This window comes from Colletotrichum spaethianum (assembly GCF_022836535.1).
Source record: "Colletotrichum spaethianum MAFF 239500 DNA, contig17, whole genome shotgun sequence".
Classification (NCBI taxonomy): domain Eukaryota; kingdom Fungi; phylum Ascomycota; class Sordariomycetes; order Glomerellales; family Glomerellaceae; genus Colletotrichum; species Colletotrichum spaethianum.
Genome location: NW_026054787.1, coordinates 314479 through 340881, shown reverse-complemented (window position 1 = coordinate 340881; position 26403 = coordinate 314479). Strand labels below are relative to the sequence as shown.

General features: G+C 46.3%; 5 protein-coding genes across 5 annotated transcripts; 3 read left to right on the top strand and 2 right to left on the bottom strand.

Moving 5' to 3' along the window:
* Positions 1-1107: 1107 nt before the first annotated feature.
* Positions 1108-3850, top strand: ColSpa_06895 (nucleoporin NUP82; the record flags this gene model as incomplete). The annotated part of the gene is made up of 2 exons (XM_049273107.1): positions 1108-1464; positions 1526-3850. 2 exons carry the CDS (start codon positions 1108-1110, stop codon positions 3848-3850), a joined length of 2682 nt encoding a protein of 893 aa, XP_049129064.1.
* A 2660-nt stretch (positions 3851-6510) lies between these two features.
* ColSpa_06894 (uncharacterized protein) lies at positions 6511-7737 on the top strand (the record flags this gene model as incomplete). Its single annotated transcript, XM_049273106.1, has 1 exon — positions 6511-7737. One exon carries the CDS (start codon positions 6511-6513, stop codon positions 7735-7737), a length of 1227 nt encoding a protein of 408 aa, XP_049129063.1.
* Positions 7738-16259: 8522 nt separating this feature from the next.
* ColSpa_06893 (prolyl 4-hydroxylase 5) lies at positions 16260-17303 on the bottom strand (the record flags this gene model as incomplete). The annotated part of the gene is made up of 2 exons (XM_049273105.1): positions 16260-16887; positions 17023-17303. The coding sequence occupies 2 exons, from the start codon at positions 17301-17303 to the stop codon at positions 16260-16262; spliced, it is 909 nt and encodes a 302-aa protein (XP_049129062.1).
* A 311-nt stretch (positions 17304-17614) lies between these two features.
* ColSpa_06892 (protein pbn1) lies at positions 17615-19251 on the bottom strand (the record flags this gene model as incomplete). Its single annotated transcript, XM_049273104.1, has 3 exons — positions 17615-18778; positions 18839-18899; positions 18950-19251. The coding sequence occupies 3 exons, from the start codon at positions 19249-19251 to the stop codon at positions 17615-17617; spliced, it is 1527 nt and encodes a 508-aa protein (XP_049129061.1).
* A 940-nt stretch (positions 19252-20191) lies between these two features.
* ColSpa_06891 (uncharacterized protein) lies at positions 20192-23690 on the top strand (the record flags this gene model as incomplete). The annotated part of the gene is made up of 4 exons (XM_049273103.1): positions 20192-20446; positions 20506-20816; positions 20870-22217; positions 22269-23690. The coding sequence occupies 4 exons, from the start codon at positions 20192-20194 to the stop codon at positions 23688-23690; spliced, it is 3336 nt and encodes a 1111-aa protein (XP_049129060.1).
* Positions 23691-26403: the final 2713 nt, after the last annotated feature.

Below are 26403 nucleotides of genomic sequence, written 5' to 3'. Positions count from 1 at the left end.
GATCATCAGACTCGGCTTCAATTCAGGCTTCGCATTCCTGGCGGCGACGATGCAAGACTCGGTTCGAAACATCGGGTCGAAACAAAAGCATATCAATCGTTCCTATTTCAGCATATCGGTGCATAGACTATACATGAAATTCGAACTCGTCAACTGAGGCTTGCCAAGCTACCTTACCACTGGGCATGTCCATGTGTATCTGGCTCGAATACAAATTGAGCGGGGCAGAGGTGAGAAGAGACAAGCTCGGTCAAGACGTGAAGATGTCTCTAGTTTTCGACGAGTTGAATCATTTTTATCGTCAAGTTTATCTGTAAAATGCCCGTCAGCACCGAAGCACCGCGATCTTAGGTGCTCTCCCAATCCTAGCAAATGAATGAAGGAATGCGTTCATAGCAGGGTATAGAAAGCCTATAATGCTCATAAGACTCATCCACGTCCATGAAACTCAGTAGCTTCCAGTGTCAACATCCAAAGTCGTAGGCCGGTCTTCTCTCTCATAAATCAAGCATGGAACAGATTGCCGCCGTGTACCACATCGGCCACTTTTTGAGATTATGCCGAACAGCTGGAGTAACTCCGCCCCGGTGACCGTTCGAAGTTACAAAGAGGATACCACATTCCAGCCATGTAGGAGTTCTCAACGCGTGGCAACTAGCAAAAGTATAGCAGTGGCTCTCGGCACCTTCAATGTGAGAAAGGTGATGTGCAAGTAGAGCTTTCGGTAAATGCCTCTTTCGGAATGAGTGCGTGTGGAATTTCCTAATGCCTTTCGCGCGCAAAACAACAAATGGGTCTACGAATCCTATAGCGAAGTGTTGGCGCTGGCTTGCAGGCTTCCAGCACGGACGACTTACACAGCTTGTTTGGCTCTTCTGATTGGCGCTCTGTCCGGAAGCTTGGGGCGGGTCTCGGTGTGGCTGGCTGCTAGCAGCAACCGCGTTTTTTGACCGGGAACAATTCTGGCAACCATCTGTCTGGCAAACACCACCGGAAAAAATCCACGAACAACTCTCGAGCTCGGTTGCAACTGCGGAACACCTCTTACACCGCGATAACTTACAGATATATCCCAACGACACATCCTTCCGGCCAGACAGGGACGCAATGCCCAAGGTCAAGAGCTACTCAGCTCCGTGGCTGTCCCATGGACCCGGCCATAACTTGTTCGCGCCCTCGAGCGACGCTGCCTCCAAGGCGTTGAGCGCGCCGTCGCCCTACACATCCAAGAAGAAGAAGGCTCCTGGACCGAGACGAACGATTGCGAGACGAGGCACCGAGGTGTTTGTCGCTGTGGGCAAGGAATTGCGATGGGGCGACCTAGCATACCTGAAAGACAAATGGTCGACGAAGTATGCGCACCGTCGCATGGGCAGCCGCGTCAAGTGGGAAGACTCGGCGCAGGCGTTCGACGACGAAGCGATTCCCTCGACGGAGGAGGCGGCTACGGCTCAGGGCTTCCGGGTATGGGCTAGACTCAAGACTCAACAGGCTTGGAGACGGCGATCACTGACAGCTTTTACAGACCATCAAAATCCCCGTTGCGGACGACATTCGTCAGCTCGTCATCTCCCCTAACTCCGACTTCCTTGCGATTTTGACAACGCACACCGTTCATATCTGCGTTGTTCCCGACTCCTCCCATCTCACAGCTGAGGACACCGGGCCCCTGCGACCCAAGATCTGGACGCTGGGACCTACGACCCACGTCACTTCGCGATCCTCCGTCGCCTCGGCTGTCTGGCACCCTCTCGGAGTCAAGGGCTCTTGTCTGGTCACCGTCACGACTGATGCTATCGTGCGGGTATGGGAACTGTCTCTTACGGATCGGTGGTCGTTCGACTCTCCTACACTTTCAATCGACCTCAAGAAACTGGTGGACGGCACGACCCTGGACCAAGACTTCACAGCATCAACAGCTGCTACAAATGCTAGCTTCTCGCAGTATTCGCTGGAGATGCAGGTCGCCTCGGCGTGTTTTGCTAGTCGCGGCTCCGGTGGATGGAGTCCCATGACTCTCTGGGTCGCCATGAGAGAAGGCGATGTCTACGCGCTAAGTCCTTTGCTGCCCCAAAAGTGGGCGCCGCCTCCGACCTTGATCCCCTCGCTATCTGTTTCCATCGTCTCCAAGGTGGCTGCCTTGGAGGATGACCCTGCCGTGTCTGAAAAAGATAAACTCCTCGCTCAGCAACAGCTCGAGTGGATGGGCGATTTGGATTCCCAAGAGCCTCAGGTCCTCGACACAGCGCCGGGCGAGGAAACCGTTGAGGTCTACACACGCCCGTCCCGGCCGGGTGTCATCCCAAGGCTCCAGGGCCCGTTTGAATTTGACGCCGATCCCGAAAGCGAGGACGCCGGGGATGGTCTGCTGACGGACATCCTTGTGATTGGGAAGAAGGTTGATACCGACGACCTGATGATGGGTGAGGACGAAGACCTTGACTTCGACGACGGTGATCAGGAGGGCCTTTCGCTATCGGTCATCTGCCTGCTGTCCACCACTGGCCAGGTCCGCGTCTACCTGGACTTGGAGGGCGTCGAAGCACAATGGCTCCCGCCTCGAAACAAATCCAAGCTCGGACGTCTCTTGTCCGCTGCCGACCCACCCTCTCTGTTGGCGTTCCAGTGCATCGACACCATGACGGGGAGTGAAATGAACGACGACGCGTGGCCAACTTTTTCTTCGGATGTCATGTCACGCTACTCGCTTTTTGTCACTTCTTACGTCGGCATCACTTTTCTCTCCTTTTCTCCCTGGGTCTTCCGCCTTGAGGGGGAGCTCTCGGGAGAGTCAGAGGCTGGCTCTGACTTCCGTCTCGGTCTCCTTGTCAATGGGCAGAACTCTATCAGAGAACGACTGTACACCCATTCTTCGTCCGACGTCAATGTGCCGCTCGCCGCATCCGTCGCCATCCGCGACCCGGACTTGGGATACTTCCTGCTTTCGGCCACTCCGTACGAACCGATCGCCTTGACGTTCGACACGCCCGAGGACGAATTTTCGCCTATCCGCCATGAAACACCGTTTGAAGAGAAACCCGCTACTATGGAGCCCCTGGACTTTTACGAACCTCGCCCAACTTTCCAGCCGTCGCACGCTTTCGAGCAGCAATCCGACCTCCCTGAGCTGATCAACAGACTCCGCAGCTCTCGCCACAAAACCATCTTGAACCAGGAAATTCGGTTGTCGCCAGTCACACTCCAGATTCTCACAGATGCCCACCGCATCCTGGGAGAGGATACATACCGCCTTGGTACGGCCGTGGCAGAAATCTTCCGCCGCTGCGCTACTCTCCAAGATGAGCTGAAGGACCAAATCAAGAAAGCGAACGAGGTTAAAGAAAAGATCGATAAGATTGCGGGCAACGACAAGGATGGGGAGGGCGAAAGTGACGATGTCAGATTCGAAAGGCGCATTGCTGAGGCGCAAGCGCGCCAAAAGCGGCTCAACGAGAGGCTGGAAGGCGTCCGCAAGTATGTTGGCAAGGCTGCGACCAGGGAGCTCAGTGCGAAGGAAAAGGCTTTTGTGGAGGAGGTCAGGAGCATGGAGGCCAGCGTGCTGGGATTATCCTCAGAAGACAGTCCGGGAGCAAGACAGCAGAAGCAGCTGAGGAAACGTTTGGAGGATGTGCAACGACTTCGGGACGAATTGTTGGGAGAAGTGGAACGGATACAGAAACAAAGCGAGGGCAAGGACGGGAAGGATTCGTCGTCGTCGTCGACGGTATCGGATCTCAAGATCCCGACAGAGATCCGCAAGGCCAAGTTGCAGCAAGTCATGTCTCTCCTCTCGCGCGAGACGGCCCTCGTTGAGGCTGTCAGCTCGCGGCTGGAGCGTCTTCAGACGTAGGAGCGTGGGACTGTGGCAGATAGAGTTGGATGACAAGCACCATGTGGTTACTACATTTAGCCTCGTCTCAGTTGGTGCCCAAGAGCGACATGGAGGAGTTGGTCACATTGGCGGTTGAACCATGGAAGCACGGAGCAAGTATATGTGAAGGGTCAGATGCACAGTCGCCTCGAGAACAGGTACAGGGCAACATGAAGACAATGGAGTACCACGCACGATTGTTTCGGATGCTGAACGCACAACCATACCATGAATCGACGCTGGATCGAAGCGACGGCACCGTCTGACTCGGGAAACGATCTTCCTGAGGCCATCTAGTGCCCGTCTATAGTGTCTTGGTTCTACAGTTGACGCAAGGAAGATGCCGGGTCGACTGGGATTGATAATCACCATAGCCTTGAATTGCCATGAAGTTACGGGTCATCAGTATTGTCCAGATGGCTGACTGGAGCGGTAGGATCAGCGCAGCTCGGCCAAGATTTCGAGCTGGATCGTCAAAGTCGACACCAATCAAATCACCGCCACCAGCCTCACTTCCTCTCCTGCCTACCCATTAGATGATCTAGATTGGCTGCGTCTGCACGATTAGTGCCCAGTATCACCGATTTATGCCCAACGGCCTTGATTGGGAGACGCTGCTAGCTGGGCTCGCTTGGGTACGAGATACAAGAAAGCGCCTCGTGTACCAGAAAACGGGTCCCAGGACCGTGTGCTTCGGACATCATGGCCTTCAGTAACACCCGACGGTTGAGCACGTCACGGTCTCCCCTCTTGGGTGAAGCTTGCGGGCAGCGTTGGCTTTCGGACTTTTGCCTGAAAAGAAAGCGTGGCATGTTGCTTCTCCCGTTTTCCACGCTGCAGGAGGTGCAGCGTGCTTCGTCGTCTATGCCCGTACCTGATGGGGCACCTTTTACCTGGCCCCTCCCATCTCACAGACCGCTCTTCTCTGGCCCTACGAGCAATTGATTTGTGTTGCATGGTCCAACGGTTCGCTGCATGGGTGGGATAGGGACGTCTTTTTGACAGGCATCATCCACTCCGCAAAACCATTTTCAGCGCCCAGTCCAGACTTTGGACGAAGCCGGGAGACAGCGGTGGGCAGATGCGTCGGATATTGTTCAGCTTTTTTTTACGCTTTCTTGTTTCGTTTCCTTCTCCAGCTCTGTGCGACGGTTGCTCATCTTTGTGCTGCGAACTCACGGTGCCTTGCCGCGCTTCCACCTCCCCCTTTGCAACAAATCCGAGCGTTATTCGCTTTTCTGTCTCAGATCGATCTTTTTGTGTTCTAGACATGTCTTCTCGCTATGGGACTGCAGGTATGCCAGACCAGCAATGCCTGCGCAACGGCCCAACGATGACGACAGGAGAGCTGCTGGAAAATGGAGCTGGAGCAACAGATAGGGCGGACGAGAGCAATGCAACTCCCAAGTCGGTCGTCGTTGCCGGAGCGCGTTGTGTCAAGGGTAGCAAGAGGCTCGCGAGCCGGCCACGATGAATCATCGCCGCGTGTCCAGGCTTTGTGCGAGACACAAGACACTGATTGGAATTCTTCGTCATTTGGTCGCTGGCGCTACTCGTGCCAGCAACACGTTTTGTGAAAACCCGACCAGCTGGCTTATTTATATCCTATGCCTCGAGCTGGGCGCGGATGACTGTCGTCTAGCCAACCTGTCCGTCCTCGTGGTCCTTTACACCACGGAGGCATGCAATGAGCCGCATCGGCGAGGAGGAGAGGCACCAAAGTGCACATCGCGCCTTGCAGGACGCGCCTAGGGACCAGCCACATCAAGTTGACCGGCCATCATCTGCCGGCAGAATATGCAGGGAGGCCCAGGGGACACGGAATGGTCAGCTATAAGGTAAATATTACAAGTTGACTTAATGCTAAAACAAGGCATATAGCACCTATGTTTATCTTATTGGTCTCGGCTTTAGTAAATCCATACCTGCTTACTGCTAGACGTTAAATCTGCCCCCTTCTAACCAGACGCTTAGCCGTTTTTAATATTACTAGTACACTCCTAAAAGAGGTCTTGACTGTACAGGTATGTTGCTTTTCTTTTTCTCTGACCCCCCATTCTTTCCTAGTAGCCGCTTGCTTTCCGATGACAAGGTATTTCATGCATGAGCATGTCACCCCGAAGATCAGATACTAATTGACTGTGCAAGGGGCGTGAGAAGCTGAAGCTCCCCTGCTATGCTCGGCCTTGAATTTAGTGTACGCACCTTTCCCTTTCCTTCCGTCTTCCTTGCTTCCCGGACAATTCGGTGCATCCAATCTAAGACCAGCATACTTTGGCCCCGTTCGTCGTCAATGTCCCGCCTTCGTTTCGCCTCACTTTCCCAACTCTCTTTGCTGCCGTTCCAGAGCACCGTTTCTATTAGGTTACCCAACCGCAACGGTTTGGCCGAAATGTGCCAAGCAGGCTGTAAGGCCCTCTTGCATACCACATGTTCAACGTTCCCCTATGGGACGACGACGACCTAGAGTGATGTTGCCGCAAGTATATAAGGAGTATTCTTGGCCTCGCGGTTCTAAGCCTCACGTCTTCTTCAACTTTTCCAGCTCCTAAGCCTCGTCTTGTTCCTTGCACATGTTCGTTTTGTTGAACGATATTCGTGAAGCCGCACCACTGTCAAGACGCCCCGTACCAACGACAATGGCCCCCAATCCGTTATGTCTCGTATGGCGCGAGCAGATCATAGGTGAGATCCCTCTCCCCACTCCTGCTGCTGCGTGGCGTAGCAACTCGACGACGGCTTACACGGAAAATCTAGATAACCTCCGTCTGATCTCGGGCCGCAGTGCCACGGTCGACATCTACACTTCACGCCACCCTAACAAGTCGTACACCATCTACGCCGTCAAGGTCCACCGCGGCAAGCGTCAGGAGATTCTTTCAGCGACGGGCCGCGACCTCGAGGATGCCTTCGAGAACCTCCACACCAAGTCCTCGCAGGAGGTGTACCAGTTCATCGACGCCAACGGCTTCTCGTTCCCCCGCGGAGTGAAGACCGTCTCTGGCCACCGAGACGGCGAAGAGTCCGAATCCTCCGGCAGCGAGGCATCAACCGTCGACGCCTCAGACGTGCTGTCCCTGTCAGCCGTCTCTTCTGATAGTGAAGACGACAACGTTAGAAGGGGCAAGAAGACTAAATCTTCCTCTCGCCGCAAAAGCAAGCGCACGTCCAAGAAGAACTCCAAGAACCACGACTCTTCTTCGTCATCTGAGGAAGAAGAAGAAGAGGTAGAAAGTGACTCCGAGCCTGAAGTTTCTCCCCGGAGACGCCACGCTGCTGTTGCCCCTGTCACACGCCAGTCCTACATCCCTGCGCCGCCTGTCGCAGTCTCGCAACCTCCTCCTCCTCCTCCGGGCTGGAGAGGCCCGCCAACGCGCGTGCATCCCCGCGCACCCGCGGCTGGGTCGCCGCCGCCGCCCCCACTGCCTAGCTTCCCACCCGGCATGCGCCCACCTCACCACCAAGGCCTTTCTGCACCCGCCGTCCCAGGCGTTTCCTCGGCGCCTTTCAAGCCCGTCCGCCTCATAATCAAGTGGCGCGGCCATGGCGAGAAGAAAGTCATCGAGCACTGCACGCCGAGCCAACGTGCGCTGCAGCGGACGGCGCTCGCCCATGTGCGGTCGCACTGGCAGACGTTTGAGAACGTGCTCCCGCAGGAGATGACTCCCGGCCGGCTGTGGGGGTTGGGCGCTAAGGTGAGGCGCGTGGCGCTGGGCAAGGACATGTACGCCATCTCAGCGGCGGGAGGGGACGATTTGGCCATGTACTTCAAAGCCGAGGATATCCCCAAGTTTGAGATCGAGGTCGATCACGATGGGAGCATCATGCCGCCTCCGCCGCCGCCGCAGCCTCACTCACAGCATTAGTTTCTGACAAAGGGGGGGGGTTTGACGGAGGAGCGGTGTGTGGTGTGACGACTTGGCCAGAAACCCTGGTGCCCCTTTGCTTTCCGGAGGCGAACTAGGCGCTGCGTGTGATTCTTGTACGCGTTCATGCATTTCCTGCAAGAATTTTGTTTTTGTGGTCACTCATCTGCATGGGGAGCTAGGTTCACAAAATTGAAGTTTAGGATATGGTGGGAGCGATGCAGGAAGCAAGCATTGGTTTTTCTTTTTCCGGGTACGGTTATCGGTCATCTTTTGGGTCTAGATAGAGGGCTACGAACAAGGCGTGGGCGTAAGCTCGTTGTAGAAGAGGCAAGCTACGAAGCGAATGTCACCATTACGCCTCGTTCAAATTCTTCCTGGAGCCTCTGTTGATTTTGTGTTGAAATATCGTCAACTATCATTCACAGCCTCATTGATAGGAAAAGTACGTATCCCAGCACAAAGTTGTGATAATCAACATGGGATTGTGCAACATATGACCGTTTTCTATACCGTACATCTGTAATGCATAGGGACAATCATGTCACGGACACATCAAGGGTGAATGGCTACAGGGGGGGCACAATGATAATACCAAGGCGACGTCCGATAGTGCCATGCGAAGTCCGGTCCGGGACCGGGGTGGAGACGGGCCGGAGGTGGGGGGTTGGGTTGGGTGGGTGTGGGTCGCCTGCAGCCTTGCATTGTCACCCCACGCGGCGGCAGGCGCCCTCTTGACAAATGTAGGGCGGGCAGGTATTGCAAAAGCCAAGGATAACGAAACCCCGGAGGGAGAGGTTAGACGAACAATAATTACCAGGTGGCGCTGCTACTAGGTCGTTTTGTCTTAGAGCCGGTGTAGAAAGGGGGCTCGATGGGGGTTTGGCGGATGTTTCGGTGTGACGGTTAGAGATATTTATGTACCAGTAAATGATGGCGTCGGTAATTATTGCGCCTGCTAGTATTTATGCCGCGCTTATGTTTGTTACTTGGGGCGGTTCTGTATGATAAGGGAAAAAACAAGATAGCAAACACAAGTTCGGTATAGATTGTGTGACATGTCCAAATTAGCGCATCTTTTTGTGTATAACGTCGTGATGACTTAGAGCCTGATCAATGACTGCGTTATAAGTGCAGTAACGGCCGTACCATAGTAAAAAATACCTCAGGTTGAAATTAAGTAGAGTTTCCTGTATTATTAAGGCTTAAATTAAGTAATGTATTACCGTTATCCCTATAAAGGTTATTATTCTTACTACTTTCCCTTTTTTTTAGGCTAAATAAGCTTTATTTCTCTTTACTTTTATTTATATTATTATTTTTTATTAAATTATTATAAATAATTATTATAATTACTTATACTTTTATAATAAGTAACTAGTAAAATAAAAAAAGGCTTTTTATTAATATAAAAGGCTTTATTATTATTTAACTAATTACTTTAGCTTTTATTACTAATAAATAAAAAAACCTATTATATTAATTAAAAAAAAAGCTAATAAAAAAGTAATAGCTTAATAAAAAGGTTACTTAAGACATTACTAAAGTCTATAATAAAGATAATAATAAAAAATATAATAAAGTTAATAATAAATCTTTAAGTAGTATATTACTTTTTTTTAAAGATTTATTTAATTAATAAATACTAATATACTTTTATACTATTTAGACTTTAAAGTTTACTTATTACTTTATAAAAAAGCTTTTTAATTTATACTATAATAAAAACCTTAATATTAATAAAACTATTATAAGAAAGCTAGTTTTTAAAGATCTTATAATATAAATTAATATTAAGGGCTAATTTACTAGTCTTATAACTAATAAGTAAATAAAAAATAAGTATAATAGTAAAAAAAAGAGGTTTTTTATTTAGATATTTATTATTTATAAGTTAAGTAATATGTTTAATAAAGATAATAAAAAGGTCTTTTATAGTAATAAAGTAAAAGAGAACTTTTTAATTATTTACTTAAAGTATAAGTAGGTTTTTAAAAAAGGGTTAAGACTACTAGATCTATATAAAGAGATATAAGGTATAAATACTAGGAAAAATAATACTATATTATTAGTTAATAAGGTTATATATAGCTAAGAGACTAACTCTAAGGTAAATAAGAATAAAAAAGATAATAGAAATAATAATAATAACTTAAGAAATATATAAAAAAGTTAATCTCTTTATATACTATTATAATTATTTATATTATTTCTTAGTACTTTTATATTTTTATAAAACTAGTAATTTAATAGATAATTCTAATAATAGTATATTTTTATTAATAATAATAAGTTATTAAAAAAAAGACTTACTACTACTAAAGCTAATACTTATATTAATAAATTAATATAAGAACTTAAAAATAAATACTTTAGTAATAAGAAAAAGGTATTAAAGTTAAAGCTATAAAAAAAAAAAAAAGAAAAAAAGTAACTATTATAAAAAAAAGCTAAGGTTAATAAGGTAATAAAAGACCTTATAAAGTTTAAAAAAGATCTTAATTATAACGTTTATTTAGTTATTTTAAACTAATTAATAATAAGAGAAAAAAAACTAATAGTTTTAAAAGTAAAGTATTAGAATTTATTATTAAGTAATAAGTTAAAGAAGATATATTATATAAAGGTTTATAAGTAAAAAGTTAAGTACTAATAATAAGATCTTTTTATTTATAGTAATTCTTTATAGTAATCCTTAGTATTAGCCTACTTATAGAAATGTTTCTTAAATAGTATTCTTATTTTCTCTTATAGTATTTCTTTTAACTATTAAACTATAGTTTTTTTTCTGAAGCCTTATTAGACTATAGTTCTCTTTCTAAAGCCTTTTACAGTACTGCTTAAGTATAAGCTTTTATGTAGTAGTTAAGCTAGTTTTTCTTTTTCTTTTACTTAAACTAAAACTAGAACTAAATAGCTTTTATCTAAGAGACTAAAAGGACTTTAGAGGAGGTTAATAATAGTACTAGTCTTTACTTATTAGCTCTATAGTAAAAAGAATAGACTTAATATAATCTATATTTTTTTTTATAATAATAACTCTTTTAGTATAAATAGTAGTTAACTAAATAACTAAAAAGATATAAGTTAATTATTATAATAATTAATTATAGTAATTATATACCTTTAAATATAACTATAAAATAAGTCTTAGTAGCCTCTTAGAGTATAAAAATAATTACTTTTTAAAAATAAAGGTTATTTTATTAAGAAATATTATAAATAATCTCTTTATAAAAACGTTAAAAAAGTACCTTTACTATTAAAAGGTTAATTAACTTCTAATATTTATAGATTTTATAAAGAGTAATAGCTAAGAATAAATTAGTATTATAGTAATTACTTATAGTAATTAAGTAAATACTTACTATTAGCCTTTTAGTGTTTTTTTTTTAGAGGGGTAGCTATAACCTTCTTAAGCGTTTTTTTAATAGCCTTTTTAGTTAAAGGTTTTTTTACTAAAGCTTTAATAGTAAATGACTTTTTAGTACTATTCTTTTTTATAAAAGGCTTTTTAGTACCCTTTTTTAAAGAATACTTATAAAAAGCTTAGGCTATTAGTATTATAATAAGTCTAAATAGTTAATAATTTTTAAAAAGAATAAAATAAAATAAAAATTAACTTATAGAAGTTATTATTATTATTATTATTATTATTAAAAAAAAAAGTAAAATTAAAAAAAAAAAAATTAAATAAAAGAATATAAGTAAAGTAAATATAATTAATAGTTAAAAAAAATATAAAAAATAAAATAATTTATAGTTATTCTACTTATTATTTTTAACCTATTTTTACCTTTTTTTTTTTTTTAACTTTACTTTTTTTTTTTAATAATAATAATAATAACTCTAAAAAAAAATTAATTTAAAAGTAAAAAACTAATTATTTTATTTATTCTAAAAGTATTTTAACTTTTATTTAGTTTCTTATTTACTATTAAGAATATCTTCTTTTTAGCCTTTATAAGATCTATTTATATCTATTTATTTATAGTAATTAATTATAGTAACTTAACTAATATTTCTCTAGGCTACCTATTAAGCTTTAGTGCTAGTATAAAGTAAAAGGCTAATAATAGCTACTCTAAGAATATATATACTAAAAAAGCTTATAAGTATATTAAGGAAATAATAAAGAAAATAAAAGAGCTTAAGAGAACTAAAAAGTCCTTTATTACCTAGAAAAATTATAAGTTAACTACTCTTAAAAAGTCTTAGCTATATATTAATAGTATAGCTTTAGTTAAGGCTAATATAAAAGCTAAGGTAATTAATAACGTTACTACTATAGCATAAGTAACCTTCCTTTTATCTATTTTATACTTATTTTTAACCTTAAAAATAAATAAGTAAAGGGTAATTATCTAAGAATTATTATTATATAACTTGGTTTTTATTAGGCCTCTTTTAAGAGCTAAGCCTTTATTTAGGTTAATAATAATAATTAAGTTATTTAAAATAATAATAATAATAATAACTAAAAGAAAATTCTTTTTTTTAGCCTAGAAAAGTAAATAGAAAAAAAGCTAGCTAATCTTAAAGATTATTATAACTTTAAGGTTAGTTTTTTTTTTATTAAAAGTATTAATATTTAGTAAAAGATATAAGTACTTATTACTAAACATAAAAAAGTAAGTAATTACTATAAAAAATTACTATAAATCGCTAATAAAACTAGGATCTTATTTGCTAAGAGTACTATTATATAACTAACTACTAGTATATAGCTCTTAACTAGCTTTTTACTAAGGTTTATTACTTAAAGGTTTAACTTTTTATTTACTTTAAAGTTACTTTTAAAATAGGCTTTCTTTAGCTTAGTTAAAGTCTATTAGTTACTATAGATATTTTTATAAAAAAAGAATCTTTTTTTTAGTTAGTCTTAACTAAGTATTAGAAGGTCTTTACTTTTAAAGACTATAAGCTTTTAAAAATTATTTCTTATTTTTACTAGAAAAAAAAATAAATAAAATTAAAATTTTATAACTAATAAACTTTATTAATTAATTATTTTTTAAGTAATTTATTCTCTAATATTATTTTACTATAAGTTAATAGAATAAAAGTTTTTTTTATACTATTTAATATTACTATTTAACTTAAGACTTTAAGTTAACTATTAAGTAGTTAGTTAAAAAGGTAAGCTAATTACTATAACTAATTACTATAAATTACTAATATAAATATAAGTTTAAAGCTCTTTTACTTTATTTTCTTAAAAAAAGATTTTTTTTAGTCCTATAAAGATATAAAATAAAGTTACTTTTAACTTAGAGGTAACTATAAGATTTAGTTACTTAATAATAAAGGCTTTTAAGCCTCTATAAGAGGTTTTATTGCTTTATTTCTAGCTTTAGTTACTTATTAAGGTATACTTAACCTCTTAGAAAAAGGTTTTTAGTATAGCTTATAAGGCTATATAAGCTTATAACTTTAATTTTATTAAAGAGATAATAAAAGATATTTAAAGGGGAAAAGTATAAATTATAGTAATTAGTTATAGTAATTTCTATTTCTTTTATACTTATTACTATTCTTATATTATTTTAGTTATCTTTTTATAAATTTATCTTATACTTTAACCTAAATACTACCTATTAGCTTTTTTATTAACTTTATTTATATTAAACTAATTTTTTATATTACTATTATACCCCTTATTCTTAATATAATAAAATAAAAAATTATATAGGCCTATTACTATATAAATAATTTATACTTATATATTTAAGCTATACTTTAAGGCTAAAAAGGTAATTATTTTTTATTTTTATTTTAAATAACTAAATACCTACTTAATAATTATTTAAAGATAACTATATTAAAGATTATATAACTTTTAAGCTATTTCTAGTAGTTTATTTATATCCCTAAAATCTTATAAATAATAATAAGTTTTTAAATAAGGAATAATAATACTATTCTAAACACTAAACCTTATATCCCTTAAAAAATACTAACCTTTAAAGACTTTAAACCTTTTAATATTTATAAAATTAATTAAACTAGTATTATAAATTAACCTTTTAGCTTTAATAAGTATAAATAAAAAGCTATTATTAAAATAAATAATAATAAAGATATTTTAAAAAACTATTTTTTTTTAATTATACTATTTCCTTTAAATAGTAATAGAAATATATACACTAATAAATATACTATTAACTATTTTAATATAACTAGTAAAGTATTTACTTAGTTTTTTATTACTTTTAATTTCTTTTAAGACTTTAGTTTTTTTATAAAGAATAATATATACCTTATAAAGCTTTATAAAGTATAATAAAACTTTATTTTAGACTAGAGATATAGTTAATTAATTAATATAAAAAAAATAAATAATAGCTTATTAGCTAAAATTACTACTATAAGATAAAATAAATAAATAAATAAGTACTTTTTATTTAATAAAAAGGTTTTAAAATAACTATAAAAGTATATTATTTATAAGTTATTTTAATAATACTTAAAATTACTATTTATTAAAGTAAAAGAGGTATAAAAAATAATAATTTAAATTAAAAAAAAGCTTTTAATATATTTAGTATATAGTTATAATACTATTATTATTAATAACTTTTTTTTTATTTTTATTTTTATTAGCTTAATATTTTATTATAATAATATTAAATATAGCTATTATAATAAAATAATTAAATTTTATAATAAATTATTTATAATAATTAATTATAGTAATAAGTAATAAGAAAATAATTTTTAAAGTATAATAATAACTATAGTAATATTAATATAAGTTTTAAATATAATAAGAATTTATATAAAAAAATAAAAAATAACTAATAATTTATACTATATAAAGTCTTTTTTTATTAAGGTATATAATAAATATGTAATAACGTAAAGTTCTATAATCTAGAACTATAATTATGATATACCCTCTTATTTTAGGCCTAGTGCAACACAATTTGAGTTTAGAGGGTACTTGTGGCTAGTGTTATTACACATTTGAAATTCTTATTGCACATTTCAGTTCTTACCGCAGTCATCGATCACGCCCTTAGTTAACACTCAAAGCCAGAAGGCGTTGCAGTGAAATAGTAGTTCGTAATTCGCGTATGTGTATATATTCAAGATAGAGATGCGAAACAGGTCTCTCCAAGATGTGTAAGGTCGCCTGAAATGGGGCCTAGCAGACCCAGAAGGCTCATTTGTGGGATTGCGACTTCGTCCCTTGTATAGGTAGATAGTAGAGAAACTCGCACCGGACGCATCACGTGGTGTCAGCGCTAAGAATCTTCACCGCGAACAAACTCAAGCAACTGAGTTTATCGTGTCTAACAACGTCAAACATTAGTTGGTAGCATAAGGCTAAGATGGACATGCCTATCAATATTCATTGCATTGTCTGTCTTCAGATCAGATTAAGAGGATTTTCAACCCAGAAGCATTGTTATGAGTTGTTCACAATGCAAAAACTCATATCGACCCATTGATCACCAGTCGTTCAACGTGGAAGTGTGCTCGAGGGTATCCAGAAAGCTAAAGTATCGGGTGTAAACTAAAGACATTGTCGACATCTAAGAACATGTATGCTAAAACAGGTTGGCAGACACTGCTTTAGACCTGTGAGTCACTTGGCACTTTGGTCTGAGGCAACAGCGGATGATTTATAAAATGTTTGAGGTTAGTTTAGCACAAAAGAAAAACCCCCCCATACCACTATCAGACGGATAAAGCATCCTACACTCAATACGGATCGAGATAAACTTGGCTCGGGTCAAATCTATCTCTTGGAAAAATCTCGAACAAGCCTCTTTACCACGCTGATTCTTCTACAAACGATGTACGACCCCGTAATGCCGTGCTTCATTTACATTAACGGGTTCCCCGGTGTTGGCAAGCTTACTATAGCCAACGAGATCTCGAAGCTTGTCCAAGGAAGCAGGATGTTCCACAACCACCTGGTGATTGATCCCGTAGCTGCGGTGCTCGACCGAGGGTCTGAAGGGTATGAAGAGTTAAGGGCAGACTTCCGCAGACACGCTCTGCATGCTATCGCTACACACCCATATTTGAAAAACACAACCTTCGTCTTCACAGACTCGCGCGAATCAAGCGCTGCGGGATGTGCGGGAGTGAGAGATTATCAAAAAGCGGCCGACGTGAGGGGCGTGCCATTCATCTCGATCGTCCTGCATTGTGAATTCAAAGCTAACCTGCAAAGACTTGAGGGCAGAAGCCGTCGCGGCGAGAGTAGACAGAGCACAAAGTTGGTTGACGGAGAGGTTCTGCGCAGAATCCGGGAGGACGAGGAGATTTTCCGATGCGGAGGAGAGTTGGAGATGGAGCTTGACATCACAGACATGAGGCCAGACAAGGCCGCTTGGGTGATTTGGCAACATGTAAATACGGTAAACAGCGGGAAGAGAGGGTAACTATTGGTTTATAGTTGTCACGCGACTTCTTGATATCGTAGCATCCACCTAGAATACAAAAGATCTTCTTCCTGAACACAATTAGGCCGAACTACCTTGAAAGACGTGGGCCACCCAGAAATCAGCCTAGTCTATCCGTCCCGTACTCCAGATATTCAAGCCGACCTTGACGCCTTTCTTGACGGGCAAACCCGCATGCCACGTCTCATCATACCCAGCACCACTCCCATCGGCGCGAAAATTCTCCCAAAAGACCGCATTTCCGGGGATTGCCTTGAACACAACTCCATTCTCCTCGTCATCGCCCTCACCCATTTCCTGCCTGTCATCCCTTTCTTCTCTCTTCTCACCGCATTCAACAAACCGGCACCACCTTTCCTTGACACCCGGGACTCTCAATAACGGAAACTCCGTCCCACCACCGACGAGGCCATCGCCCTCACCCTCTCCAGGCGTCTCATTCTCGTCGCGTGCGTCGACCCAGACCATCATGCTGCTCACTCTCCCCCATCCACCACGGTTCGCGCTCCAGTCAAAGTGGTACGAGTAGTGTCCACCCTCAACGTAGCGCTGCGTACGCAACCTCTCGACCCAGAGCTCCTCGCGCCAGCCCTGCAGCGCGCGGGCGCGGGCCTCGATGCAGCGGACGACGTCGGTGCGTGGGACCATGGCGACCTCGGACTCGCGGATCGAGGTGTCGCGCTGGACACCAGCGCCGTCGTGAGTAATTGTTGCAGGTTCGAAGAGGGGTTGGCTGGAAGGTTTGTGAGCATGTAGCGATATCACTTGCGAATACGAACGCAAAGGTGTCGTAACATGACAACAAATTGGAAAAGGAGCCATTATTGAGGCCGGGTTTAAGAATGAAAGTGAAAATGCGCCTCCATACCTAATCTCGAGCAAATGCGCCCTTTCCTCGGAGCTAAGAAATCCCTCGATGTACAACACCAGCGGCTCTTTGGAGAAGATGCGCACCGAGTACGTATCGGACGGGCACGAAAGCGCCGTGGCGTTGAGGTACTCGATGGCGAGGAGCGACTCGTTCATCTGCGGCCGGGGCGTCCGGATCATCCGGCCTCGGCCACCAGGCCCGGACGGAGAGAAGAGCCGGGTGATGGGATCGGCGAAGAAGACGAGGACCGCCACAAGGCCGATGACGTAGGAGATCATGGCTGGGGCTGAGCCTTCATGGGAAAGGACTGACAGTACTTGAAGAAAAAAAACACAGAACAACTCGGACCGAGTTTCAGTGAAGAAGAAAATCCACTAGCAAGACGTTTAAGATGATTAGGCGACGTTCACCTAGAAGTCTTCCCCGCCGCCGCGCCAGTTTGTTGGTAGCTCCGCCACATCCGCGCCGTGCAAAGCCGCAGCACACTGTGCGTCGAACTTAGAACCTGGGAAATGCAAGATGAGCCTCATTTCATATTCAACTAGTATAGGCAGTTTGTCTGGGTTTCCACCATGAAAGATCCTAAAAACTACTGCTTCTTTTTCTCATCAACCTCGCCACTCTTGCGGTACCCCGACTTCGAATAGGTAGCGATGAGCCTCCACAGAACCCACGCGAATCCCACCACCACCGCGGCCGCCGTCCCGACCCGAACCCACTCGGCCTGCTCGGCTTCAAGGACCGGCACCCGCACGATGCTCGACAGCCGACAGCCGCCCTCGGCCTCCGACCCTGCAACAGGTCGCGGATCGACGTGCCAAAAGACTGTACGCGGTCCGAACAACGCGTCGTAGCCCAAGTTCACCCTCTCAAAGGGGCTGCTCGGGAACTTTGTGCCCTCTTCGGAGGAGCACGCCCAGAACACGGCTGGGTAGGGTACCTCCACGTCCGTATAACCGCCGGCGGCCGGTTCGAGGTACCGCAGGTGCAGCGGCACCTCCGCTGTCCATTCCTCGTCCTTCTCCGTTGCTGGCGGCTTGAGCTCGAGCAGGACGCCGGAGCCCCATGGTTTCGTGGCGTAAGCAGGTGCCTCGAGGTCGACGGGTGAGGTGGAGTAGCGCAGGGCTGTGAGGTTCTTGGACTGTAGGAAGAGGTCATCGGCGAGCTGGTAGCGGTCGGCGAAGACGGTCTTTGGTAGCGTCAGATGCGCATGGACGGCGCAGTATGCGTCATCCACCGGGGGCTTGGCCGAGGTGAGTGCGAGCTGCAGCGTCGGGTGCAGGCCCGTCGGCTCAAGGAACTTTGCGGAGAAGGAGCTTGGGGAGGAGGAGGCGCCCCCATGCAGGCGGTGGCGGGCGGGCACATTGAAGAGGACGGGGGACGGCTTCTTGTGCTCGCCGAGCACTGTGAGGCCGCCGGCCATGCCAATCTCGTGGGGCTCAGGCTTCGAGGAGTCGTCGGTAGTGAGGATACCGACTTCGGTGCGGTGGTTGGGCGTCGAGGCGACGGAGACGCGATGCTTGCCGTAGGGCCATTGGGCCGTGAGTTTGAGAGCGTGTGAGATTGTGTCGTAGGATATGTCGAAAGACGCTGCTGTCTTGAGTTCTTCGGCGCGGGACTTGCAGGCGGTGTCTGATGCCGGGCAGAGCTGTTCGGCTGCGTACTGTGTGAATGCGGTAAGGTCCTCTAGCGGTTGGTAGTATTGGAGGGCGGCGGAATGAGAGAATCGGTCATTTGGAAGACTTGTGAATGACTAGATGGTCTGTTAGACGGCGGACTGCATAATCAAATCTAAGATGGTGATAGTCCGTACCTCGGACGATGAGCAGCCGCTGCCACCAAAGGCGTTCTTGAGAGCTTCACATAGTTTTGTCCTGCGCTCATGTCAACGCTTGTATCTTTACCGTGTACCACGCCAACTCACCCGTCCCATTCCCCTTCCCCTTCCCTCTTCGGCGTGTAAAAGAGGTGAAAGCCAGGCGACACCCTCGAAGCTAAGGGTCCGATGGTGTCATAGACCAAAGGACTGACCCATCTGATATGCAGCTCGTGGCTCTCACTCAGAAGCTGGGAAAGCTCAGACGGAAGCTCCTCCAAAGCCAGTGTGACTCTGTCTTCCCGGACGGACAAGATCTCAGGGCCCTTGACACCGGCATTGCTGACCTCGAGAGACTCTGGCGGCACGCCATCGCTGGGCTTGTGAATGAAGGTAATTCGTTGACGCATGTTGATAATGTCGGATGCAGCACGACGGTGGTCTCGGCAACCGACTTCCGGTCAATACGAAACCCTGACTGATACTTTGCGATAGACAGATTGCACACAAGGTAGTACTGCCGATGAAAGTGGGCTCCTCGGTGACGTGAATGGTGTAGAAATGATCAGTGAGTGAACAGCGTGTGCTCGGATGGGTCCGTTGGCATCGACATCGGAGGCCCGTTGCTGAGGACACCTCGCTCGGTACAGAAAGTGTGCAGCTCCAGTTCGGCACCCAGTTCGGCGGGGGTTGAGGGGCGATCGAGCTACAGCTCCAGTGGGCTTTAGTGGCTAAGCTCAGATACAACAAGGGTCTATTCAGGGCCCCTCCACCTGGAAGACCAACACATAACTAGGTATCCTGTCCGCTTTCTGGAGGATGAGCCACATGCACCCGCCTTAGATAAGAACCAGCCACATCAGATAAGACACAAAGCCGGCACGTGCCCAAGATAGACGCCAGCTTTTGCAGGTTGATCCACCTGCCCAGCCGTCTTGACCTCATTAGGTCACCGGCGCCTGGATGACGCTAAACCGCTTTGGCTACCGACGTTCGCGCGAAAGTGGGATGCCACCCGCCCTACGTCCACCGAGACGAACGGCGCCAATGTCAGAAAACACCGCCGACGTCTCTCCTCGACTTTTTCTCATCTCGACCAAGAGACTGTTCGTTGATCTTGCTCGACGATGCATCAGACGCCGCTTCCGAGACTGCAGTCTTTCTGGCTATTACGTCCCTCCTAGTGTCGTCTCTCATCGCGATATGCATTTCATCAACACCTTGTAGCGAACGACATCCCACGCCGCAGATTCCACTGACCTTTGCGATATCTTGGCCGCTCCGGTAGATACCCCGCCATTCTCTAAGCAAGCGAAGGAAGGGCCAAAGAAGCGCGAGGCATCCGCAGAAATGGGCGACTATCAGCCCTACGTGACTATCCGGTCGCGACGGCCCGCCGACGGCAACAGCGTAGGCAGTGCAGACTCGACTGTAGGTGCAAGGGTCTCGACACACCAGTCGCGTAGAGTCCAAGTAAGCTCACAAGCTGGTCTTGCTCAGTACGGATCCAGCTCCGGCGATGCGCCCCGTACCGCCACCCACGATGTCAGCCGCGTGAGCTATCATGTGAAGCATCTCGACAGCTTCGCGCAGACTTTGGAGGATGTAAGTCTCGGCGGACCATTAACCGAACCCGCCTCGGTCATTTACTAACATAGTCCTAGTCCGCCAACCGAGCATTTCCCAACCGCGGGAGGTCCTCGCAGCGGTATACGAAGGTCCAGGCCTTGCTGCTCCACTGGGGCTGTGATGACCTCTTTGTGCTGCCTGAGCTGGAGGACCTGGAAAGGTGTCTCCGCGAGGACTATGCCTTTAACACAGAAATCTTCCCCATACCGTCCGAAAACTCACATCTAGAGCTCATGATGCAAGTGGGGAAGCTGATCAAAGACCACGAGGCCCAAGACACTCTCTTTTTAGTCTACTACGGTGGACACGCCAGGATAGACGAGTCGAGACAGAGTACTTGGTGCGCGTAAGTAATCGCAACGCTCGTAGCTTGGAACATTCGTCCTCATACGTCATTAGAACACGGCATCCCGACTCGCCTTGGCTTCAGTGGTCTGCGATCCAGACATTGCTGGAACGTTCGGCATCCGACGTTCTTATCCTTCTCGACTGCTGCGCCGGGGCTGCAAGCGCAACGTTTCCCAACGGCAATAGCATCACCGAGACCATCTCCGCCTCGAGCTGGGATGCCATCGCCCCAGACCCGGGTCGCTACTCCTTCACAAACGCCCTGATCGAGGTGATGCAGGAATGGCGCCTCCGCGCCTTTTCTGCGGCGATGCTACACGCCGAAGTGCTCGCCCGTTTGAAGCACCCACGTCCCGTCACCATCAATGGCAAGCTCTTCGAGGCCAGGTCGACTCCCGTTCATTTCATGATGACGGCTAACCACAAGGCACCGAGCATCGAGTTATCCCGAGTCGTACCCGCTGAGAAAAGGCCGCCCTCGCCTCCTCAGGAGGTCGCAGCGGCCGTAGATGGGAGTGAAGCGCCTGAGGGATTGCCTGGTGGGCGAGGGCCAGGTGCCCCCATCTCTGGCGAGCCGAATGAGGATACACCTCATGTCATGATTTCACTCGCGCTAGAAGATGATCAGCAGCTGGATCTCAACGCATGGGAACAGTGGCTGTCCAACTTCCCGGCCATGGCCAAGTACGTCAAGGTTCAGGGTGTTTTCAAAAGCCACTCTACACTTCTCCTTGTGTCCATGCCGGTGATGGTATGGGACCTCCTGCCTGAGGACCATGCCACCTCTTTTGTAGCTTTCATTAGGTCAAACAACCTTGTGGCCCAGAAGACACAAAAAGAAGAGGCTGAAGTCCAAGTACCAACCAGCAGAGGCTCTCGTGCAGTATCTGACAGGATACAACCTGACTCTGCGTCGATGAATACGTTCTTTACCGACCATACATACACATATGCTCCGACGGAGACGGGCAGCGTCATGAACCAGCAAGTAGCTGGTCTACAATCGTTCTCTTTTAGCGACGGGCCAGGTTCAAGACGAGACACAGAAGGACAGCTCGCAGGCCCGGGGTCGCCAGTAGTATCACCATCCTCATCGCCGCTTGGTGGTACCTCGCGGCCGTTGCGGCCTGCGAATCCTGCAGCATCACCCGGCATTCTTCAGCGCCAACTCACTTCATCTTCTCAAGCTTCATCTGAGGCGGTGATCACGAGGACGATGATACCCAATCAGCAGAGAAGTGCACGTACAACTGTCTTCCGCGATATACCCGAGCCGCCTAGGTTCTCACAGCACGTCGAGACGCTACTCCAGCAATACTACCGGCAAGAACCTATGCCCAACGACGACCAGAAGAACTTTGTTGCCTCAAATCTGGGTATAGAACTATGGCACGTCGATGTAGGTATCTCTAACGCTCACGACAGGAGAATGCGTCACTGACCCTTACAGGCCTGGTTCCATTATCGGCGGGAAAGAGATATCGTCTCGCAGCAATTTCAAAAGCTCAAGATGAATGACCCGGCTCCAGAGGCAACCCATGGAGCTCAGATGATACTGCCCCATCACCTCAATAAAATCATTGAGATCTTGCCCGCCGGCAGGATACTACTGATTGACCTCAGACCACCAGCCGACTATGAAAAATCCCATATTAGAGGCGCCATCAACCTTCGTGCGCCCCTAAGCTTTGTACAAGATGCATCGTTCGACATGATCGAGCGCGCCTTCCCGGATCACGAAAGCAGACAAAAGTTCGGAGAATGGCAGTCGGCAAGCTGCATGGTACTCTACGCCCGCGCCGTGGACTCTCCCGGGGAATGTCCTCTAGCCGACGTACTATACGACAAGTTCAAGAGCTGGGGCTGGCGTGGTCGATGTTTCGTTCTCAAAGGCCATTACAGGGAATTCAGCGTGTCCTACAGCAAATCCATCGCCGGATCCAAGATGACGGACGAGGCCAGGGCATACGCGGAAACCCTCCTTCGAGACAGCAACCAGAAATCGACATCGTCAGTAAATGATGACGCGGCGAGGAGGGCCCAGTACGAGGAGCTGCTGATGCAAATTGACAATGAAGGCAGAGTGAACCCATCATCAAGTCCTAACCCGTCAGCCAGCTCGACTCGCGCGCGGGCCATGAGCCAGCATGAACGAGACCTCGAAGCCGAATTCCGACGTCGCGTCCCGGACCTCTACCGCAAAGCCCTGGACATCCAGGGCAGCAGCCGTGGGGCCGCTGCCGAGGCGCCACCCGTTGGCACTGGTACCGAGACAGCAACGGCAGCATCTGAGGAAGTATCGACAGGGCAAACAAGGGGAACGAGATGGGACGGCTCGCCTACGGACTACTCTGCCGGGAATGGAGGCGGCGAAGACAAAGGCGGAGGTGGCGAAAGGGACAGCACCACCGCCTCGGCTCTTGATACAAAAGCGCCGCTCGTCGAGTATCTCGACAGAGGCCTCTCCTACATCCGGCAGGGGAGACCTGCCGACGCATCTGTCGATGCCTCTGCTGCCCCTTCTCGTGACACCAGAATCACCAGCGCCAACACTCCCTCGGGACTGTCGAAACTCGCCGCGGAGGGTTACCACGCGTACTTTGACTCGGGGGCGGCCGTCTCGACGCTGTCGGACGATTCGTACGTCAAGATCGCCAAGGGGGATGCCCAGCAAGCGAGCGATCACATTCCCGTCTCATCCCTCTCATCCTTCCCCCCAGGCCCGGGCCATCACCACCACCAGGATCACCACGGCGGACTCGGAGGGAAAGACGGGACGAGGGACGCCGCCGCCGGCGGTGGCCCGTCCGAGGATGAAACGCCCAGAAGGGGCCGGGGCGGTTTCCTAAATAAGGTTCTGCGGCGAGCATAAATCTGTTCAGGAAGGTACTGTGGTGCCTGGTCCCAATGCCTTTGCCTGGAGACGATGCGACGGTCGCGGGCGTGGCCGTTCGTCTTGACGGTGCTCCTTCGTGTTTTTTCGGGTTCGGCCATTTTTGTTGTCAGGCACCCGAGGGAGAGGGGCAAGGAGCAACCATGACGGCTGCTCGTCCTTCCCACCCACCGCCTCTTCTTCACTTGAAGTTTTAGGATCAGGGGCAGCATTCCATCGACATTGGCATACTTTGGTTTGGTCTGGTCTCGCACGCGTAGGTTTGGCGTCCTTTTCAGGTTTTGGAACGAGCCAGCGATTCAAACCCAAAAGACAAACAAAAAGGCTAGCACGGGGTGGCAACGTTTGGGTAACAGAAAGCATCTGTATTGTGTGTGCGTGACTGCGTGTGCTTTTATTTCTCTATCTTATGGAACATGGGCTATATCGGGACAAAAGCATTGGGTTTTGGCATATCATGGTCCCCTGCTCCTTCACCTACGTCTCCATGCCCCCCGTCTCAATGTGGTCGTCCAGTCGCGTCTTGTGCCGTGGGGTTTTCATCCGTTCTTTTGCCGGGCATGTTCATGGGAGAGCAGTTGCATACTCGTTTGGAGATGGAGGCGAAAGCAACGCTCTCGCCTGTCCTTTTTCCGAGGCACTCATGGACCGGGTTCATGGGAGGAACGCAACTCGCGAACAGCGGAGTCGAGACGTGATGGGGGAGGGGAGGTTGAGGGCCAACCCCTCCAGCACAGCCTGTCGTACCTTGTGTTCTGTCGTCCTTCAGATGTTTCCGTCTGGGGAAGGGGGGTGGGAGCGCGATGGAAGGGGTCGCTTGTCAAGCACATCCATCAAAGTTATGAGGCAAGGACACACCAGACAACACCATGGGTCGCTTGCTGCCCGTTCGTCTTGAACAAAGGATGTCAAATAGCATTTCTTACGTTTTGGATTTCCGCATGGCCCCCCTCCCTCCACCTCTTTCTCTCTCCTTTTCCCGTCTCCGTCTTCATGTTTCTCTCCGCCCTTGAACCCGGAAGCTCGGGTATCACGTCATCCGTTCTGATCAAGGTTTGGCTCTGCTATCAAGACATACCATAATAGATGAGAGACACGGGGCAGATTCAAACAGACATGCAAAGCAGGCACATCCATGCCTTGTTTGATTTGTCAAAGGACGGGAAAGGGTAGACCGTATCTCTGAAATCGTAATTCGCGGAGAATTTACCAGGCTGCAGCAGTTGGAGGGGTTGATCATGGACGGGTGGCGGGCCACTGAGTAGATCCCGCGATCTTCTTTTTTGGTTTCCTCAGTGGTATTTTATTTTTATTTTTTTTGGGCTCGTTTGCATCAGAAAAGGTAACGTTGTGTTGGTTCATCATCATACGATTGGAGAAGGTATGGGAATGAGAACGTCCTTCAGGCTATTCTTGTCCAACCTCGTTTCTAGTGGGTTGAGAGTAGCGCCCGCGTTGTAGAGTGGTTTGATCTGGGTTGCTGGGGCTGGGGTGGATTAGTTCTAGGTCTCCGATCCGAAAGTATGCAGGTTGGATCCAATGTCGAAAGGAAAATGCATCCACGGTACTTCGGTCTCAAGATCGTCCCAGTACGAACAACGGTCCAGTGAGACAAGACCGGTTGGTGCCTGGTCTGATGTTGCGAACATGTGTTGATGTGTACCCGCCCCCAGTACGGCCATTCCCAGCCCGGTTTTTCTGGTAGCAATGCGTGGCAAGGACGAACGTCCGGCGCCGCTGGCTTGCAAGCCAGCGAACGCAAAGAGGGGGCCGAGATCGAACATCTGTGTGTCTGCAGCTCTTGTTAGGTTCTTTGCAGAGCTGTCAGAGGTCCCGACCGACCAATCCACTGCGCACGCAGACGAAGGCAGCCCTGGGGCCGAAAAACGACAAATTTCGCTCTGACCGGGTGTCAAAAACGTCCGTAATTGACAGGTAGGTTAGGTTGTACGGCGTCAGGCCATGTGTGTGAGAACCAAAGCGACGGGAAGGCTGTATTGTCCTGTGACAAGCTTCACCTCAAGCCTCGCAAGTGTCGTCCAGAAACAGCAAACAGATCAGTGCCTTTTTTTTTTCTCTCTCTGTGCGGGCGCGGACTGATGTTTCTTCTTTCGCGACAGGTTCAGAGGGTGGTGGGGTCTGTGTCGTCCAACGGTTGCTGTCAAAGGGAAATCGACAAGATGCGACTGGCTGGCAGATGTGACATGTCAAGGCTCCCCCCCTCCTTGGATGCCAACTACTCAATGGGATGGTGGTGGTGGGTGTGGAGGGATCCGACAAGCAGTGAGATCCTGTACTGTGTACGTTACCAGACCTTCTCACTGCTAAGGAGGAAAAAGAAAAGAAAGGGGAAAAAGGAAAACGAGAAGCCAAGGCCCCGTCCCTGCTGACGGCGGAGATGAGCAGGAATGATTCATTGAGAATACCCGATTATCGACGGACAGTGGCTTGACAGCGGGGCATAGATATGCACGACATGGCATCACGACGAGAATGCGAGAAAGTCAGAAAAATTCGAATGAAAAATGAAATAAAATTAATAAAATAAAATTGAAAGGACCAGCTGCTTGGGGTCGAGAAACATCGCCGGTCCGTTCAACAACTTTCGGGGGCTTCTGCGGCACAAGGTTCCTGTGCGCGACTTACGCTTTGGTCGATCCAATCTCGAGAGTTTTTTAGTTTTTTTTCTGGC